Raw genomic sequence first — 21,254 nt, 5'->3', positions numbered from 1 at the left:
GTCTTGTCGGGTGGATGTATTTGTGTAAGAAAAGCCTGGAAACAAGTGTCCTAAAACTCCATCACACCTGAATAGAATGAATGTTCCAGTGGCATCGTGTGGGTTGGGGAACAGAAGACTGCATGTCTGGTGGTGGCCAGAGCAAAAGAAATGTGCTGAGTGTATCTGAGAAGAGTGATGCCTGATGTATTTGTGTAGTGTGGATGATGAGAGGGAGCCTGACAGGTTTGGATGACACCTTCTCTCCTTTGGGAAGGGAATATTAATTAATGATGATGAAGAGCACTTTGGCTTAATAGATAATGACAGTTCACCCCAGCTGAGTGCAAAGGGTTGTGTTGGGAGTGAAGCCACTTGGCTGACAAATTCAGAATACACAAGAATGTGTGCATACATGAGTGAGCCCTGGTGGGTGTCATGAAGGACAGCCAGTGACCAGGGCATGTTCTGTTACACACAGTGTCTTCTGTATCCTCTCTTTAAAAGAGAAAACTCAACGGTTATGATAATATAGCATACACCTTGATTTCTTGGAGAAAGACTGCCTCTTACAATCTAGGTTAGGAGGTAGGAAAGAAAAATGCTCTCCTATTGAAGATACATTTATTACAGGATATTGAATGTACTATTGGCCAGGTGCAGTGGCTCACGCCTGTAATCCCAGCACTTTAGGAGGCGGAGGCAGAAGGATCACCAGAGGCTAAGAGTGTGAGACCAGCCTAGTCAACATGGCAAAACCCTGTCTCTACTAAAGATACAGAAATTAGCTGAGTGTGGTGAAGTCCCAGCTACTTGGGAGGCTGAGGCAGGAGAGTCACTTGAACCCTTGAGGTGGAGGTTCCAGTGAGCCGAGATGGTGCCAGCCTGGGCGACAGAGCGAGACTCCTCCTCAAAAAAAAAATAATAATAATAGTAATAATAATAATAATAAAATAAAAGAATGTACTATTATTTCAGGCTACTGTCTCTTGAGGAGGAGAGTGCTGTTTGAGGAGGAGAGTGCTCTTTGGTTGGGGCAACAGAGAAGGAAAGAACATTTAGGTTTTTCTTGGCCAATGGTTTCCCTGATTGTGAAGGCACCCCGGCCTCATGTCTCTCCTTCCTGCTATCCTCTCTTGAGAAGAGAAAAATATCCCATCCACAAAGCCCAAAGAAATTGTGGCCATGACTATGTTCTCTTTCTTGCCACAGTTGTTGTTTCATCTTTTTAATTTTTTTTTTTTTTCAAATTTTGGCACTTAGGATTTGTAATTTAAATCTGAGACTGAGAGGGTGGTAGTATTCATCTTTTAGTCAGCATTCAAGGCAGAAATAAGCAAAAACACCTGCACAGGAGTCTTCCCAACTTAGCCTCTGCATGGAGCTTACAAAGGGTTTTCTTACACAAATACATGAGTTCCTTTGAATTAATTTATGATAAAGAGTATAAGGAGTACTAGAGATGTCTATAAGAAGATTCCTGATTCCCTTAAGAACAGGACAGAACCATCCAGAAAGTAAACCTAAAAAACACGGGAGAAATTCCCAGCACCTAGCACATTCTAACTCTTAAAAAATGTAGTTGTTGAGATATTCTACGTATTATATCTGCAAGTGCCTAGAAGATCGTATGATACTTAGTAGATGCTCAGAAAATATTTACTGAATGACTAGAGTAAATGTACTAATGACTGAATAAAATACAATTTATTTGAGTAGAACATTCTGATGCGATATTTCTCTCAGGCGATATTTCTCTAGGATAAAAGGAGAAGTTCGAAGAGGCAGTATAGCCACAGGCCTAAGGGTGTAGATAGACTCTGTAGTTAGACAGACTGACTCGGAGTCCAGATCTAAGATTCTCCAGGGGGATGACCTTAGGCAAGTGATTAGCCACATCTGAACTTCAGTTTTCTCATCTGTAAATGAGGATAATATGAACTCTAATGCATGCAGATATTCACAAGTTCCTGTTTGCAAAGCCTTTCATGTACAGGTTGAGGATACCTTATCTGAAATGCTTGGGACCAATAGGGTTTCAGATTTTAGATATTTTTGGATTTTGGAATATTCACATATATATAATGAGATATATTGGAACTGGGACCCAAGTATATACACAGGATTCATTTATGTTCCATACACACCTTATCACATAGCCTGAAGTTAATTTTAAATAATATGTTTAATAATTTTGTGCGTGAAAGTTTTTGTATTCTAGAAATTTATTTTTTATGTTTTATTGGTACATAATAGGCACACATTTTCAGGGTATATATAATAATGTAATTTATATAATTAGTAAATAACATATTAGTGTACTTGAGATTATTCATCACCTTAAATATTTTTCTTTTCTTTAGAGTTTTGATTGTGTTTTGCCTGTGACCCATCACATATGATTAGGTGTAGAATGTTTCACTTATGGCATCATGTCAGTGCTAAAACATTCTAAGTTTTGGAGCATTTTGGATTTTTAGATTAGGGATGTTCAACCTCTGGTACCTGAAATTTAATAATCAATACATTTGGGTTGCCATTATTGTGATATCTTTCCTCCAAAACAGCTTTAGTAAAATATAATTCACATATCGTACAATTTATCCACTTAAAATGTAAAATCCAATGGTTTCTAGTATGTTCATAGAGCTGTGTGGCCACCACCACAATTTTAGGCCATTTTCATCATCCAGTACAGAAGCTCCACAACCATTAGTAGTCACTCCCCGTTTCTCCTCCTCGCATCTTCTCCCCGGTCATGGTTACCAGAGGCTTGGGTGTCGCACCTTCTAATGCAGAACGCTCACTGCCTATTTCAGTAGGAACAAAGACAGGGGCTGGCGCGGTGGCTCACACCTGTAATCCCAGCACTTTGGGAGGCCGGGGCAGGTGGCTTGCTTGAGCCCAGGAATTTGAGACCAGCCTGGGCAATGTGATAAAACCCTATCTCTACCCAAAACAAAACAAAACAAACAAACAAAACCCCAAAAATTAACTGGGCATGGTGGTGTGCAACTGTTGTCCCAGCTACTTGGAAGGCTCAGGTGGGAGGATCACTTGAGCCCAGGAGGTCGTGGCTGCAGTGAGCTGTGGTCACACCACTGCTCTCCAGCTTAGGTGCCAGGGAGAGACCCTGTTTCAAACAAACAAAAAAAAAACAAGGTTCTTTGTATAAAGTTACTTTACTATTATTAATTTTAAAGAGTAGCTTGGTAGAGTGAATGACAATCTGAAGGTTGTGTTAGAGTAGGAGACCATAATGTGAGAGGTCACAGGGGATGACAAAATTGGAATTAATATATGATAAAGAGTATAAGGAGTACTAGAGATGTTTACGGGAAGATTGAGTCCCATAGGAAGATCCCACAGTTGTTGACAGCCAAGATACAGGTACCATCTGTATGAGAGACAAATTAAAGAACAGAGAATAAGTGTGGGGATAATCAGGATGAAAAGAGATTCTGGTTTCTGGAAAAGGTTTATGAGCTGAATCTTGAGGGATGAATAGGTAGAGGCATATCAGGAGGCTGTCCAAGGGAGTTGGGGGTAACCTTTGTGAACAAAGAGAGTCAGATAAGAGAAGAGAAGAAAGTGTTCTGAGACCATCATGTTGGCAACAGGAAATGCACCAATGTACTTTGTGTTAGACTTAAGGTTTGAGCTGTAACACTTCACGTTTAAAGTCTAATTAAAATGATATCTTGACTTATATTAAATAAGAAATAACTGGTAATTACTTTTGAGATATCTGGTAGCACATTTCTCTATATGAGAAGCAAAGACTAAAGTAGCTTTCCAGCACACTCAGAATTCTTAAAGTTCTTTATGCAGAATTCAGACGGGCAGTAAAGGCAACAATTCTTTTCCCAAAGGAGGACAGACTTCCAGCAGTGGGATGTACCATTCCCATGGGAGTTTTGTCATCAGAAATTCTGTGTCTATGGGAAGACATGGCTTTGTAGGAAATACTGCTTTACCCCACCCTACCCCATCCCTCAGCTCCACTCTATTCCATAAATATGCATGCAGTGTGGATACGGAGAGGTTATCTAGAAACATAAACATGTCCCCTCATCCTCAGTGGAACCTCAGACCCTACACTCACACAGAGAGAGACATATACTACATGCATAGGCAGGTACACACATGTACACCCACGCACATTCCACATTTGGGGCACTCATGCTTGGTATTAGTCCCCTTGATATCCGAAGTCCTACAGTGAGAGGATAGAGGTTCCAGGAAACATAGGATGAGACCTTAGAATAGAGCACTGGAAGAAAGTGGCTCGTGCATGCCTAGGGGTTTCCATGAGACACACAGAAAGATGGATTTCTCAAGCTCAGAGTGAAAGGAACAGTGAATAGCACAAAAACCTAAGACTAGGGCTGACTACCTTTGCAGACCAGGCCAAAGCAGCAAAAGAAAACAACAAAACAAAACAAAAAAACCCCTACCTTAAATGGATAAAGTGCCTTGGCTGCAAAAGGAAAATAAGCGATAAGCAGACCCTCTCCAGCTCTATCCTGTGTTGATACACATTCCCTTTACTTTGCCAAGTTTTTATTCCTCAAGATAAGCCTGAAGGCCAAGCTGCCAGAGATGAATTACAAAGCACAGCTCTTTGCTCAAGTGGCATTTGATAATGCCAAGCAGTTGGGGGCCAATAAAGTCGCCACTTCTGCAAATCAAATGAACCAGCTCCCAAACATGCATAACCCTGTGCTGGCACCCTTGCCAGAAGAGGGAGAGGGCAGGAAGGAAAATGGGCAATGAAACTACTGGAATAGGTAACATTTTTATTCCTTCTGCACTTATTGTCACCCTCTTGAGTGCTGAATGGTTAAGACAGGGTCATTTCTCATTCCTGGGAATGGTATAGAGGAAAGACCAGTATGACTTTGTGAAATTGTGATTTACGTAATTTAATTTTTTAAAGAACTGGCAGTATATTCATATTTAAGTATGTAACAGCTTCTTGAACATATGCAAAACCAATATGGAGTTCCCTGGTGGGCAGCCCTTGCGGAGCTGGTGCAGTGAATTACTAAATATTATTTGTAATTAACACACTGCTGTTGGGAGGTAGAGTGCTCCTGGAGTTTATGCCTTCCACATTTGTTGAGGTTAGACAATGCACAAGAAATTGTTCTGGCTGCTATTGATTGCCCAGAATGCACCGTGTTTCCTGAGTGTAATAGTTCAAAGTATTCCTCTCCACAACTCATTTATACCATTTAGTTGTTTAACATACTTGTTGTTTCAAAAGAGTACAAATGTGGCCCAACTGTAAATTATCCCAGATGCCAGATCAGCGGGTACACACTAATGAGGTCTGACTGTCAAAAGCAAAGGAAAAATGTGTGTCTTCTATCGATTGAAACCCAACCTCTTAGAATTAACAGATTCAAGCTGTATTTGAAGTCAGGCAGATTTGGGTGTGAATCTCAACTTTGTGTGATCTCAGTTTCTTCATCTGTAGAATTGGGGTAAAAGCTGCAGGTGCAGGTTTGTAGTAAGTATTAGAGGTTTTATAAATAAAATACTGGACATAGTGCTTGGCGTTTGGCGAGGTCTGAAGAGGTGACAGCTATTGCCTCACTATTCTGCTTAAAATTTTTTCATGTTGTAAAGGGCCCAAGTTAAGTAGGTTTAAATATGCTTGTTAGCCTGCTCACTTACTCCCTAGGTGTGTTCCAGAAAGCCACCAAGTCAAAGTGTCTATTTCCTCATCCTCAAAATGTGGCTAATGATAATTATTCCATGGTTATTCTGAGTATTAAATGAGGTAATGTACATGCAGCGTTGGAATGCATTACTCAACATGTTTCAGTCCTTTTCCTCACTGTCCTGTTCTCCTGGGTTGTTACAATTTCAAGCAGGGTAAAATGTGCATGAATGTGTTTGATAAACTCCAAAACACAAGAAAAATATAATGCACAATTATTTGCTTTTGCAAGATTTTGACAACTTACTAATGATTACTTCTTACCTAACATATAGAAGAGAAGAGACAATCATTTTCAGAGGCAAATAATTAAGAGCATCTGTTTAGGCTGAGAACAACGGTATTTTAAAAACAAAGTAGGGAGTATTTGATGATTTAGGAAAACCACCATTTATTTAAATTTAAAAGCTGTCCTCTTATATTCAGTGCATTCTGGTGGCTTAACAGAGAGATCTTACACAGAAATAAAGCAACAGTAATTGGATCAGGAGCTTTAACTGACCTCTTTCAATTGCCCTAGCCTGCAGATAGCTTGATAATTGAGGTAGGCATTAAGAGCATAAGCTGTGAAGCCATAGAGGTGTGAGGTGATAATCCTGAGTCTGATACTTACTGTGTGCCCTTGGGCAGTGTGACCTTAGGCAAGTCACTTTATTTGGATGAGCCTGAGCTTTCTTCATCTGTGAAATAGAATAAACGATACCAAGGAGGACTGTTTTAAGGATTAAGTGAGATCAAGTATTTGAGACTCTGGGTGCTACCCTAGCATACAATAAAAGTAACCCCTATTTATTTATTATTACTTACCAAGCAACAGAGCTGAAACCATGAGAATTTATCTCTTGGCAACTGCAGGCTCCTGTCAGCCTATGTTAGGGGTAATAAGAAGCTGCTATCAAACTCTTATTGTCACCCCCATATGATAAGGATCACCAATCTGTTGTTGTTTGTCCAGTAGCCTGGGAAGTCATTATACCTTGAGTGTCACCTCCTTCCCCCATCGCCAACCTTTCTTTCCTCCAAGATAAGTGCTCTCAGCTGACTTTGACAGCCTTCTTTTTTTTTAAGTAAACAAATATATCGCTTCTCAAATTGATGTATTTTTCAGCCATGTCAATTTTTCCCAGGTAGCAGGGATAAAGGGAATGTTCTTGGCTAACAAGAAGATTGACAACCAAGTGAAGACTTTCATCACATACAACAAAGGCAGAGACTGGCGTTTGCTGCAGGCACCGGACACAGATCTAAGGGGGGACCCCGTGCACTGCTTGCTGGTGAGTCTTCATATTGAAGCAGAATGCCTCACACAGTAGAGGGACAGAAATGGATATTTAACAGAGGATGAGGATAGTTCTGGGACTTTTGCTCAGTTCATGAACAAAAGGGAGTGGGGAGGGGCGTGAAGGCAAAGGGTATAGAAAACTCACAGCACTGCCTAGTGTGATGTGCCAGAGAGATAGGAGAACGTGGGCAGTTTCTTGTGCCCTTCCAGGATCCTTGGTTCCTGCCCAAGTTCTGATGAGGGCCTCAAATGGTAGTTTGAGGGAGAATAGGACAGTTTCTATCCCTGGTGATGATATACCCCGAACAACCTACTTGCTCATGAGTAACCTGTTACAGAACTAATGATACATAAATTCAGCTGTAGAGTTGATGAACTGAATGCAGAGTCGTGTAGGTGTATTTTCCTGTGGAGATGTTTAATCATATTTTCAGAGGAGTTTATGACTCAAAAAAGGTAAGAACCACTGATTTATACCCTTATTGGTATTCTTTACAATATGTTCTGTTCATTTTTGTCTTATTCTATAAAGCTGAAGTTGGCAAACTATAGCCTGTGGGAAAAATATGGCCCACCACTTGTTTTTCTAAATAGGGTTTTATTGGAACACAGTCATGCTTATTCATTCACGTATTGTCGATGGCTGCTTTCACTGTACAAAGGCAGAATTGAGTAGTCGTGAGAGAGACTGTTTGGTGAACAAAGGCCAATGTATTTATTTTCTGTATCATGAAAAAAGCCTGATATTTATTACCTGGCCCTTTACAAGGGTTTGCTGACCCCTACTTTAAAGTATGGCTTCCTTTTAGTTGCCTTACATTTGGGCAGTGTATAGATTCGTAGGAATTTATTTATATATTTGATATATGATGGCATCCAAAAGGAGGATCAAAGATGAATCTTGCTTTCAAGGAGTTTGCAGTCTACTTGGCTACTTGAATGTGACTAGATTAATAAATGGAAGACTGCAGAGTCACATCTCATTCCTCTTAGTAGCTCTGATGCCTGCCCCAATTTTGACACACAGATAAGTACTGAGTGAATGCAGAAGGAGGTGAGGAAGAGACAAATTGTAAATTGCAAACATTATTAATACTATCAGTGTCTGTAAAACACTTCAGAAGTTGTGTCTAAATTTAGAAAAAGGAGAGATGATTGTGTAAGCCTAGAGGGAGGACCACTTCATCTGAGTAAGAAGGGCTTGTAGGGGATGGGGGTGTGTGTGTATGAATTACACGTATATAGTTGTTCACACTCTTCATGCAGTTCTGACTTTGATGTTATCTGCACTCAGCTTGCTTCCTTCCATCCTGTAAAGTCTGGACAGTCACTTTGCAGGTTCATCTCTCACAGCTGTAGGCGGGTCACCCTCCTAGTTGAGAAGATGCCAGCAGCCATAGCTTGACCTTATTAGTTGCAGAGAATATCACAGTTGTCACTGTGCATCAGGGAAGCAGTCTAAAATTCAGCTTCCCACTCAGCTTCTATCCTTATTACTGGCAACTTACAGGGGGAAAAGGCCAGTTGTTATAGTAATGGCAGTGACAGAGTAAGTAAATGTAGCAACTATTATTGAATACCTACTCTATGCAAGGCACAGTTCAGTGGCATTTTAAAAAAACAGGATCACCTTCCTAGTTCAGCTATAGCAAGTTGGAGCATAGTGCTGCTTAACCAAAGATGCGTGGGATATGCCAGTTCCTTAAGCTGGTCTCTACTCCACAATTTGGAGATTAAACACCTATGAGAGAGAATTATGGGAGAGAATTAACCATGTCACCTAAATGGGCTTGCCTGGGGACTCTGGCATCATAAATGAACCACTAAAAATGGCTTTTAAGCCCTTAGCAAGGTATTCCCTGCTTCACCCCTAACCCAGTGTCAGAAACTCTTATTGTTGTACTTCCAAAATATAAATGTAGTATCAACTTACTTCCCTATCACTACTGGGACTGCCCCAATCCAAGCCAGCATCGTTGCTCACCTGATCCACAGTGACAGGTTTCTAACTGGTCCTCCCACTTTTACTTGGCAATCCCTTCTCTAGACAGCAGCCAATGGGACCATTTTTTAAAAAATCAACTTTGTTTTGAGGTAAAATACACGTACCTGCAATTTTAAGAGTATAGTTCAGTAAATTTTGACAGATGTATATACCCATATAACCATTACTACAATCAAGACAGAACATTTCTGTTGCCCTAAAAAATACCTCTTTGTGCCTGTTTGCAGTTAGAACCCACACTCTCAGCCCAGCACAACCAATGATCCACTTTATTCTCCTGTATAATAGATTGTTGTTTTTTAAAATTGTGTGTAAATGGTATCAACTTGAACTTTTGAAAAATCAGATCATATCGCTTCTTTCCTTAAACCTTCTAATGGCTTCTCATACATGTAGAATAAGTAAAAATACTTTATCATGACCAATGAGACTTCACGTGATCTGGCCTCTGTGTAGTTCTCCTCCCTGGTCTCCAGCCTCTCCTCTCTCCCTTTCTTCCTTATATGTAAGCCAAGGTGGAGGAGGGGTTTTTCTTTCCATACCGTGAACTCATCATGTTCATGTATGTCTGAGGGTCTTTGCATTTGTTATTATTTCTCTTAAAATGTCCTTCTCTTTGTCTGGCTTGTTCTTGGCATTCAGATCATTGCTTCATTATCTTAATTTTAGAGAACTTTCTTGAGCATCCCCTAAAGTTGTATTTGTCTTAACTCTTTTTATTTTCTTCATGGTCCTTACTGTTATCTGAAATCAGCAGGTGTACTGCTTAATTTTCTTGTCCATCTTATCTTCTGAAGTGTGAGCTTCATGAGCCTAGGGACGGTGCCTGTCTTTGTGACCATTCCAAAGAATCAGCTCCAGGAATCATACCTGCCACGTGGTAGGGGCTCAACATGAGGGGTGCCATGTCTGGAGTATGCACTCCATCGAAAGGTGTTGTGACAGTTTCACATTTGGATTTTAATGGAAGCCGTTCATTCCCTCTGAGAGTCCACTGGAGGATTTGTCACATTGTCTAACTTCTGAAGCTCATGGGCTCAAGTGGAACCCAAAGTTAACAAAAGCAGGAAGCTCATTAAGATGAAAGAAAGATGGATTATTGGGATACAGATGTAGGGAGCTCAGGAGTCTTCCAGCCTTCCTTCTTTGTTAACCCTGTTGTTTAATGTAGTTTTAACCTGAGCTTTAGAAAGCAGGCTGCAGGTGAGAAGGGGAAAATGACAAAGGGAAGCCGGGAGGAGAGACCAAAATCACTTTACAAAAATCTGCCAAAGGCACTAAATAGGAAAGGAAATTTTTGAGCTACAGGAGACGAAGACTGTTAAAAACCTTCTTTAGGCTTGGGAGCTGGTGGCAAAGATGAGATAAAAAGTGATTTTAGATTGTGAGTACTTGGAAAGTGACAGTGTCACTGAAAGCACAGCCTAGTGATTAGAAAAGAGATTTTTCCAGCAGGACTGTTACAGATGTGGAATAAGTTCAGAATTACAGCCCGAATGCAATGTTCCTGGCAAAAATCTATGCTATAGAAATAAGACATCTAGGGTAATTTGGGCTGTATTTTTAGGACTTTTAGACTGATTGCCTGGAAGGCCCAGCTGGGATTTCTTTCCTCTGAAGACAGAATTGTACAATTAGATAGAATATTACAGGTCACAGTCCACCTGTCTCCAAAGCCTCAGGATTGGGCTCCCAAGAGGCAAGATGTGAGCTGAACTGAGCCTGTGACAAATCCTTGGGCCCTTAGGGAAAGCACACTGTTTCGTGGAAAGAGGCGCTGACTTTGTGGATTCGTCTGGCAGTTTTCTTTTCTTTTCTTTTCTTTTTTTTTTTTTTTTGAGACAGAGTCTCACTCTGTCGCCCTGGCTGGAGTGCAGTGGCGCGATCTTGGCTCACTGCAACCTCCGCCTCCCGGGTTCAAGCGATTCTCCTGCCTCGGCCTCCCGAGTAGCTGGGATTACAGGCATGTGCCACTACGCCCAGCTAATTTTTGTATTTTCAGTAGAGACAGGGTTTCACCATGTTGGTTGGCCGGGATGGTCTCAATCTCTTGACCTTGTGATCCACCCACCTTGGCCTCCCAAAGTACTGGGATTACAGGTGTGAACCACCGCGCAGTTTTCTATTGGAACCGATCTGGCAGTTTACTATTGGAACTGATCTGGCAGCTGCCCCAGGAGAATCTGTTTTTCACCTTTCTTCCATTGTCTCTGACTCCATATATTTTGCTGATTTGGGCTGGAGCTGAATTCCCCATACCCAGCCAGTTGATCCAGGGGCCTCCTTCCTCTTTGCCATTGACTCTTTATTGAAGATGTAATAAATTCGAATTTCAAGTCAGAGAAAGAAATTATACAAATGAGTATGTATTTCGGGAGGGAGAGTGTTAGGGATACTATTTGGGAGCTTGTTCTTTACAAAAGCTCTGATGTGTCTTTTCAGTACAGTATTCAGATTAGATACCATGGAGATAAAGGTACCATGAAGAAACTAAAGGCAGTTGATACAGAGCCTGAGGAGAAAGAATTGGGATTTGAAGCTGGTTGACCCTTAAGTAATATAACAGCTTTTAAAGTTGACTTATTACATGATGGGGAAATGTCTTCCATTATATGGTAATTCCCCAGTGGGATCTACAATGCTAGAAATAATTTATGGATCACCTGGAGAACATTATGCTACGTGAAATAAGCCAGGCACAGAAAAACCAAGTCTGTGTTTCTTCTACTTGGAACCTAAAACAATCAAACTTATAGAAGTGGAGACAGAATGGTAGTCACTGGAGGCTAGAAGTCGGAGGAAATAGGGAGATATTGGGCAAAGGGTACAATGTTTAAGTTAGACAGAAGGAATAAATGATAAATATTTGAAGTATAAAATAATAATGGATCAGTTAGATTCAGCAGACATTTATTGAACACTTGCAATAGCCAAAGTATTTTGTTGGTTAAAATAAAAGAATCAGGCAAAGAAAGGTAACTAGTAACTAGAGGTCCACTTACGGTTTCACGGGTTTGCAGACTCCCTGAAATTAAGTGCAAGACTCTGTGTACTTGTCTGTGTGCACTTTTTCTTGGTCTTTAGTTTGCATCAGATGCCCAAAGTTTGTACCTGACCCAGAAAAGATTACAGACTAACGATCTAGTTGCTCCTAGAATTGGTATGCCATAGATAATTGATATGCCATGGCCTGTGACTATGTGTAAGGATGCAAAGGGCAGCTTCTAATAATGTGTGCTGGTCATTCTATCCTCTGTAGGTCAGCTGCTGGCATTGGTGGTTTGGGTGTACATTTCTATATTTTCTGAATGTGGAAAAGTCAGGAAAATAGAGAACTGCCTTTGGAACTGCTTTGACTCTATTGACTTGGAGATAACCCTGGAAAGAAAAAAGCAACTATTGCGACTATTAGCCTGTGTAGGTAGTCAGCACATATTTGCTAATGAGGTGAAAGAAGGCAGGAAGACAAGAGAAAGGAAGAGAGGGGCCTATGATGTGCCCCCAGCCTTGGCAAAATGTGCGTAAGAACTGGAGAGCTTTGTCCTGTGTCCTCCAGGAACTTGGAGGGGTTTGATAAGCATTATAATAAAATATACTAATATAAACTATATTAATTGTTTACGACTTGACTTGGACAAATGTCCAAAACTGGTCAGTACAGCAGCTTAAGTTGAAAAAAGTGAAGATGAATCACTTCACACTGTTTTTTCCTTAAACATTTGTGTAGACTATAACTGCCTTGAAGAAAATGAAAGAAAAAAAGCCACAGAATATTCTCCTTGTACCAGCTGGGGGCAATCCAGTACTACAAATGTGAGAGTGGAGAAAAAAGTGCACCAAAAGATAATTTCTTATGTTGCTGTTACTGCGTGAACTGGTGTCTTTTTTTCTCAGATTAATCGATTTCAGTCCTCTGAAAGCGATAGCAACAGAGGCATGCTGAGGTAGCCAATAGAAAATGACATCTTTCCTTTGTTTTTGGTTTTGGTTTTTATTGTTGTTGTTTTGTTTTGTTTTGGTGTGGTTTGGTTTTGTATTAGAGATGGAGTCTTGCTCTGTCACCCAAGCTAGAGTGCAGTGGTGTGATCTCGGCTAACTGCAACCTCCGCCTCCCGGGTTCAAGGGATTCTCCTGCCTCAGCCTCCCGAGTAGCTGGGACTATAGGTGCCTGCCACCATCCCTGGCTAATTTTTGTATTTTTAGTAGAGACAGGGTTTCACCATGTTGGCCAGGTTGGTCTTGAACTCCCGACCTCAAGTGATCCACCCACCTCTGCCTCCCGAAGTGCTGGAATTATAGGCCTGAGCCACTATGCATGACCTGACATTTTTCCTTTGTAATGGCAAATGCCCCTTACCAAATAATCCTTAGGTCAGGTGGAAAATAACTTTCAAAATCTTCCAGCCGTGGCAAGCAACTGGCTTAAGATTGCAAGTTGGGTGCTCTCCTGGCTAGGAGAGCCAGGTGCACCTGTTGCAAAAAGTCCTTGGTGATGCAAAATGTCCTCTGTTCAGCTCATATGTCTAGGGATAATCCCCAAGCAGTAGTCTACTTCTTGGAATGCCATACAGATGCTCACAACATTATTCAGATTATGTGGTTTATATTCCTGCCCACATACTTCTGGCATTGCTCTGAGTAAAATAGTAAAGTGATATCTTTCATGTCCTAACAAAAAAGCATTACTTGATATTGCAAGCTTCTATTTATTATCTTGTTTAGATTCTATGCTAGGTTTCACAAAAGATGCAAAGCACTACGTAATGAGTTATCTTTATTTATAGAGTATATTCTTAGAGGGATATAATTGTATATACCTGAAATAGATAATACAAGATTGTGCATAGTGAAATAAATTGTTGTAGATTAGAGGAGGGGAGACCCTGATAGGCTGCAGTTATCAGGAAGACTTTCATGGAAAACTGGTTTTGCACTCCTGGTTTATCCTGTCTTACATCATCTGAGTGTTGTACTATGCTGTTCTGGAACATCCACCGCATTTAATTATATCTGTTCTAGTCTTCCTCATGGACAAATAAAAGCCAAGCGTCTGGGCCTAATATTTCTTCTAATAGGGGCTGTCTTTTTTACTCTTGTAGAAGATTATAAAATGGAAACTCCTTTTTTTGAAAGATTTACATGAAATTTTTTATGCAAAACCAATCATTTCTTACTATTGTTCTACCTTGAGAGTTTTACTTTGTTGGCAGTAAAGAAAATTGTGATCTGCTGTTTTATTTCACCAGCGTTGTGGCTGCTTTTATTCCTGAGTTTCATTTTCACTTTGTCATTTACTCCATCCTATATAAATTTAATCATTTCATCTGTAGGTGTCTGAATGTCTGCTGGCTGAAACTTACAGAGCAGAATAAAAGTAATAACAGAGATACATTGGTGATTCCAAAAACTCCAGTTGATAAGATTAGAAAGTAATCTTCCTGAGAGATGAAAAGAAATGTGGGTTCAAACACAAACTTGTATTTTTTGACAACTCAGTACAAGAACTATTTTAAACAAAATTCATATAAGATTTATTATCCATTTTTTCTTGAAAACTGTTGATATCTCAATCAGATAATTTGACTGAGGTTTCTGCACAGATAAACAAGTCCCTTACATTTTCATTTAAATTTTTACTACTAGTGCATTTTGTTTACGAGTATGACTTTTATATTGAATGATTCTGATTCTGATAATATCCTGGTAGAGATGCTGGGTCAGTTGTTTGGCAGGTGTTTGGATAGTTTCATATACTATACAACTGAGACCAAGGTCTCAAATGGAGGATGACTAAGAGATGCCAACCTACTTTTTCAAAATCCTCCCACCCGACTTGACCTTCTCTCCTGGCTTCGTATCCCATTTCTCCTCTTCAGTCTTTCCTGATGACATACTGTGCTACTCACCTTTTCTGCTTCTTTTTCTTTGTTGTCGCTATTACTCAGGCCTGAAATATTCTTTAACCTCTTGAACATCTACCTACTGTTCATAACCTATCCATCTTTGCTTCAGGCACTGTTTTCTTTTTGGAGTCATTCGTGATTCAAACTTCAGCATAGTATCTCTACCTTCTACAATCTCATACTATTTTGTCTCTACATTTTTTATGGCTGTTAAAATATTCTCTTTTATGGTAATTAATAGAAGGATCTCATGCCCTCTATATAAACTGTAAGCTCTGTAATGACAAAGACCAAATTAGATTATAACTAAAATGAAGGTGATCTTTCCTTTACTAACTTGAAGATTGTTTTACACTTAGTGGACACTAGATATTTGGGGGATGAAAGATGATGGGTAGGTATAGGTACAGTGGGTGGTTGGAGTGGTGCATGGATGTGTGGTAAATGGGATGGTTGGTTAGATGGATGGATGGATGGATGGATGATCTAATTCTGAGCTTCAAATGACCATTTTGATTATGTGATTTTGTGGCACTTATTATTTCTCTTTTCAGCCCTATTGCTCACTACACCTTCACCTGAAGGTCTCTGAGAATCCCTACACGTCAGGGATCATTGCCAGCAAAGACACAGCTCCAAGCATCATAGTGGCATCAGGTAAGAAGCTTGCCTGGTTTGCTGGCTGTGGTAAATAGTGTTTATTTTAAGAAGCTAGATATCTGTACTTGGAACTTAATGAGCAAGCTAAAAATATTTTTGAAAGGCACCTAAGCCATTGGCCCTGAAGCAAGTCTGCAGAAAACTCCTGCACAGACAGAATGCTTGCAGTCAAAATCTTTCTCAGGCAATGCACCTGCCAATATAGTCCATTGTTGCTTTTGCAGAAAGTTCTTTTCACTAATGTCATCATTCTCTTTCTAGGTAATATAGGTTCTGAATTGTCAGACACTGACATCAGCATGTTTGTCTCTTCAGATGCAGGAAACACCTGGAGACAGGTAAGAAAATACCCTGGGTCAAATCACTGAAGTTTAAGTAACATAAAAATTGCCCAGCTTGGTTCAAATCTGGGAACTTTTTCAGCAGTGCTACACATAAATGCTAACGACTGTGAATATGTTTGTTTTTCCTTTTTTAATAAAAGTCTTAAATCTTGGAATTTAGCAAATATTTATAGAATTAGATTTTTTATCATTTAATAAAGATGTTCCATATTCAGAGCTTGTATGTAAGGACATTTATAAGTCACAACGAAACCAAATTAAGTCTGACTAAATTTTTTCCTGTAGATGAAAACCAGAATACCTAAGGGTTTATTATATAGGGAATATGCAGCCTTAAGGGTAGATTACATATCTAATGCTGAGTTGGCTCCATAAATTCCCCTTGCCTTGAAGTCAGAATAGGAAGGAATGCAGATATAGAAATGGCCATTACCCAGGTGGTGTTCTGAGATGTTTAAATCTCATGTGCAAAAGACAGAGTAATAACCATCAGGATGCATATGTTAGAGAAAGTAGAAATGGAATACTTTAAACCAGTGTGTTTAGCTTAAGTGCTTCATGCCTTTCTTCTGAATGAAAATTAGGTACCCATAGCTTATAAAACAGGCATTTAATGAGGTTTAGCAATCTTAACAAGACATGCACCTAATGCGTGGTGGTTATACCTCAATAAATATGTTTTAATAACCTACCGATGTTTAATTATCATACAATAACTAGCTGTAAATTGAAATCTAATGCATAGGTAATCACACTTAGCAAGGAGAGCACTCTGCTTTACATTTTAGATAGAGGTGTCCACATTATGTTCCAATTGCCATTTCTTAGCTTCAGACTCTTTATAGATCCTCAGTGGGATTCTGATATTTTGAGCGGAGGAGGAAGGGAAGAAATTTGCATAAGAAACCCCATAGCAATTGATCTTGGAGGTATGTAGAAACTTGGACTATCCTAAGTAAACTTCCTTTGGAGAACAGAGACCTAGGATCCCATTTTCTTCTTTCCAACACCCCAAACAAGGCAGAGAAGTCTTTACTTCTGTAGTCTTGGGGTGCATCTTGGGTATAAGAAATAAACAAATTGGAAGAAGAGTGTCTGTAATGTAACTCCAGGCAAGCCTATACTAATAATCTGAGAGAACAGTATGTATCTTATACAGAAAGGATCTAGAGATTGTTTCCATTGTGTCTCCATTTGACTTCAAATTTGTTTCTCTACATTTGGAGAAAGACCCAATGACACATGTACCCAAAGATGACAACAGAACTCACCATGATTTTGGTGGAACATCTATTAATTAAACAAGAACAGTTTTTGATAACAGTCGGAAACTTCAGAGTAATAAGATCTGGAAAGGGCACTGTAATGCAGCAAGTCCAAGTTCCGTCCATTACTGTATGCATGATCTCAGGCAAGTTACCACATCTCTCTAAACCTTAGATTCCTTATTTATGAACATGAGACTGTTGGAGTAAATGATTTCTAAGGTTCCCTCTGTCTAGAGATGTATAATATATGACAGTTAACCAATATTCTGGCATCATCATAACTGGGAATCAATAGAAATTATCATGAAAATGAAGGAATCTAAGCATGAACCCATAAATATTCATTGTTCAAATTTATTTCATACACACCTAAAATTATTTTGTGTAACACCAGTGGTACAATAGCCTATGATGGGGAGAATTGTTCTATAACTTTATTTTCCCAAAGATTTAGGGAAACCTATTTATATCATGGGAAGGATTTTTGTTCTCATATGAAGACTTATTCTTTGAAGGCTGGGTATGTGTGGATGTGGATGTGTGTCCATGTATGTGTTTTCCTCATACAGATCTTTGAAGAAGAGCACAGTGTTTTGTACCTGGATCAAGGTGGAGTACTGGTTGCTATGAAACACACATCTCTCCCAATTCGACATCTTTGGTAAGGGCACCTGCTGCCTGTGTGATCTGCACCTGATGGTCCTGCACTGCTAAGATCAGTCTAGGAGTCAGGCTATCGAACTGTGTCTGTTTTTGCAGTAAATCTGTTACCAAAATGCCGAGGTTTGGTTCAGGTCCTCTTACTCTCCACACAAAAGGCTCATCCACTGAGACAACAAATGTTGCCAGGAAAGAAAGCTTTAATTGGGTGCTGTAGCCAAGGATATGGGCAATCAGTCCCAAGTCCATCTCTCTGATGACTAAAATTAGGGGTTTATATAGAGGGAAGAAACGTAACCAGGTGTGGGAAAACAGGAATTAGGGAAGGATAAAGAAGAGGAGGTGAGGAAGAGGAAGTGGTCCACAGGAAGCAAGTTGGCAATTAGACAGTCATGATGGGTAAGTTGTCTGGCTTCTCATTGTCAGATGCCTTTATCTGGTAAGTTTCAGCTCCTTGATACTACCTGGGAGGCCTGATGGTTGGTTTCCTGAGAAAAGAACTCAGATAAGACAAATGTAACGTTCTCAAGTTTTAAGACAGGGAGGATCAATTTCTATGTTTATTCAAAGAAACCGTAAACATTGGTTCTATAGGACAGTTGGGCCAGTTTCAGAATGTCAAGGTCTACTAGAGCAGTGGTGGTAGGAAAGAGAAAGAGACACAGACGGGGGGTGGGGAGGGGGTGATGGGGGGAGAGAGAAAGAGAGAGAGAGAGAGAGAGAGAGAGAGAGAGAGAGAGAGAGAGAGAGAGAGTGAGAGTGTTTTACTCCCTGAGAGAGAAATTGCATTATACTTTGCAAATGTTATGATACTTTCACCCTCACTCCCTCACCAGTATATTGTTCTCTCAACAAGATTACAGGTAGAACAATGTTCACGATCAGGTATAGTCTCTGAATAGCTTGACTTCTTGCAGTCACCTTTCCCAAATAACATCTCCTGGAGTTTAATATCCATATCCATTTTTGCATTCCACACAGAGATGATCAACTCATCACAGTTCTGCTCCAGTCTCATTTCTCCTGATCTTGCTTTCTTGTTTTTCTTTTTTGAGGTGATATTCCACAATTCTGCCTGTGCATGTCCCACAGATGGATGTATAAGGACTAACTTCCAGAGGACTTATCGATAGGCTCTTTCATCCGTGTTTTTGAAAGTGGTTCTCTCCATATATGAGTTTGTCCAAAATCAAAAGCCCAGTTTTCCTTCTACTGTTAGTTATTTTGATGACAGAAGGGAAAGCTGCAAAAGAGAAAAGAAAAACAGGCTAAGCTTGAGCAAGGGCATTCATAAAGAAACGCAGAGCAAAAGAAAGGGTCCTGGGTGACCATCTTAGTTCATTTGGGCTGCTATAACAAAATACCGTCAACTGGGTGGCTTATAAACAACAGAAACTAATTTCTCATAGTTCTGGAGGTTGAGATGTCCAGGATCAAAGTGCTGGCAGATTCAGTGTCTGATGAAGGCTCCACTTTTGGGTTTATAGATGGCACCATTTTGCTATGTCCTCACATGGTGGAAGGGCAAGGCAGTTCTCTGAGGCCTCTTTTATAAGATGACTAATTCCTTTCATGGGTGGTCCGCCCTTATGATTTAATCACCTCCTAAGGTTTCCACCTTCTAATATCATCACATTGGTGATTAGATGTTCAACATTTGAATTTTAGAGAGGACACAAGCATTTAGACCATTCCAGTGACCATCAGGACTGAAGAATTATCTTCTCTTGCTTTCAAGAGCCTATCCTGTACTCATTCATTCAGTGAGGTCAACCAGGATTTATAGTTGTAAGAAGGACACACTGAGGACTTGGTCACTTAGAGATGAGTTGATTGAAATCTAAGTAAGTCTTACAAGGTCATCACTCTTCAGTATCACCTGTGAGACTTGTTAGACAGTAGAGAGGTTTTGGACAGGGTCAAGAGCTTGAGGTCTAAGAAATAAAAAAATATCCAAATTTTCAAAAATTTTATAAAAGACTTATAGTTAATTCCCATTTAATGTAGCTGTTCCTTTATTGATGTTTTAATACATCTGTGTCCCCATGGCTTGGCTAACTGTATTTCTATTTTCTGATATAATTAAGAATACTTATTTATATAAAAGGCTCATTTTGACAATATCTCAGCTACTTTTAAAATGTATTATCTCTGGGTTGACGGTGTCTTCCCTTTGAAATGACTTTTTTTTTTTCCTTCGGAGATCTGATGACTGATATTTTTTATATCATTAGGTTGAGTTTTGATGAAGGGAGATCTTGGAGCAAATACAGTTTCACATCTATTCCACTTTTTGTGGATGGGGTTCTGGGTGAGCCTGGAGAAGAGACTCTCATCATGACGTAAGTTGAAACTATGATGTGGTCCAGCCTTCATAGAAAAGAGTAATCTACAAAAATGTTTTATAGCTAAGCCTGTTTGATTTGTAGCTGTTAGGTTAAGGTTGTTGCATCTTACTGCAAGAGCGTACAGAAAATAGGGAAGAAAAATGTGGGCAGCTATTTTCTTGGTTCTTTGATAGTTTTTAGGAGACCCAGACTGAGGCGCTTAGAGAAATTAGAAGTGACAATTTCAATAGGAAATAAATCTGTACATTTAAAACTTTAATAATAAAGAACCTGCATATGTAGAAAATCTCAGGCATATAGGAATGATTTCGCTTTAAGTCAGAACATAGAGTTTCATCAAAATCCCACAAAGCATTGTATTTTTCCCTGGCTCTTTACCTAACCCAATTGTGACGCATATGAGGAAAACCGTGAGAACAGTCTGTTCTTGTGAAATTGCATTTATACTCATTTTTGTCTGGAATATGATGATCATTAATTTGCAAAAGATTAATGACCCTGCCTATGAGCTTCAGTACATGGACTTTGAATTTCAAGTATGAAACTGTAATAATTCATTCCTTTGGAAAATTGGACAAGGAAAATAGGGATGGTTGTAAAGTAGTTGATCTGTCATCAATGAAAACTTTCAAGCCAAAGTCAATACTTGGTAAGCTTTCCAATTCTCTCCCCTACCACTACTCCTTTTTTTTTTTTTTTTTGAGACAGAGTCGCACTCTGTTGCCCAGGCTGGAGTGCAGTGTCATGATCTCAGCTCACTACAAGCTCCGCCTCCTGGGTTCACACCATTCTCCTGCCTCAGTCTTCCGAGTAGCTAGGATTACAGGCACCCACCACCATGGCCAGCTAATTTTTTTAATTTTTTTTTTTAGAAGAGACAGGGTTTCACCGTGTTAGCCAGGATGGTCTCGATCTCCTGACCTCGTGATCCACCCGGCTTGGCCTCCCAAAGTGCTGTAATTATAGGCATGAGCCACCGCGCCTGGCCTACCACTACTACTTTTTAATGGCGGAAAACAATAATAAAAATCTAATATGACTAATAGCTACACTTTTCTTAATGAGAAACATAGCTAA

The 21,254-nt window shown here is 39.8% G+C and overlaps 1 protein-coding gene across 4 annotated transcripts in view; it reads left to right on the top strand.

The window, feature by feature from the left end:
* Nucleotides 1–21,254, top strand: part of SORCS1 (sortilin related VPS10 domain containing receptor 1) — a 589,929-nt gene that overhangs the window by 467,439 nt on the left and 101,236 nt on the right. For all 4 annotated transcript variants that reach the window (XM_015148114.3, XM_077945596.1, XM_001083180.5 and 1 more), the window contains exons 10-14: nt 6,835–6,981; nt 15,452–15,554; nt 15,819–15,895; nt 17,739–17,830; nt 20,064–20,171. In XM_015148114.3, the coding sequence (XP_015003600.2) occupies nt 6,835–6,981; nt 15,452–15,554; nt 15,819–15,895; nt 17,739–17,830; nt 20,064–20,171 (527 nt within the window). The remainder of the gene's footprint in view (nt 1–6,834; nt 6,982–15,451; nt 15,555–15,818; nt 15,896–17,738; nt 17,831–20,063; nt 20,172–21,254) is intronic.

The sequence above is a fragment of the Macaca mulatta genome, chromosome 9 (genome assembly GCF_049350105.2).
Source record: "Macaca mulatta isolate MMU2019108-1 chromosome 9, T2T-MMU8v2.0, whole genome shotgun sequence".
NCBI classification, from domain to species: domain Eukaryota; kingdom Metazoa; phylum Chordata; class Mammalia; order Primates; family Cercopithecidae; genus Macaca; species Macaca mulatta.
This window is presented reverse-complemented; position numbering and strand designations above follow the sequence as displayed.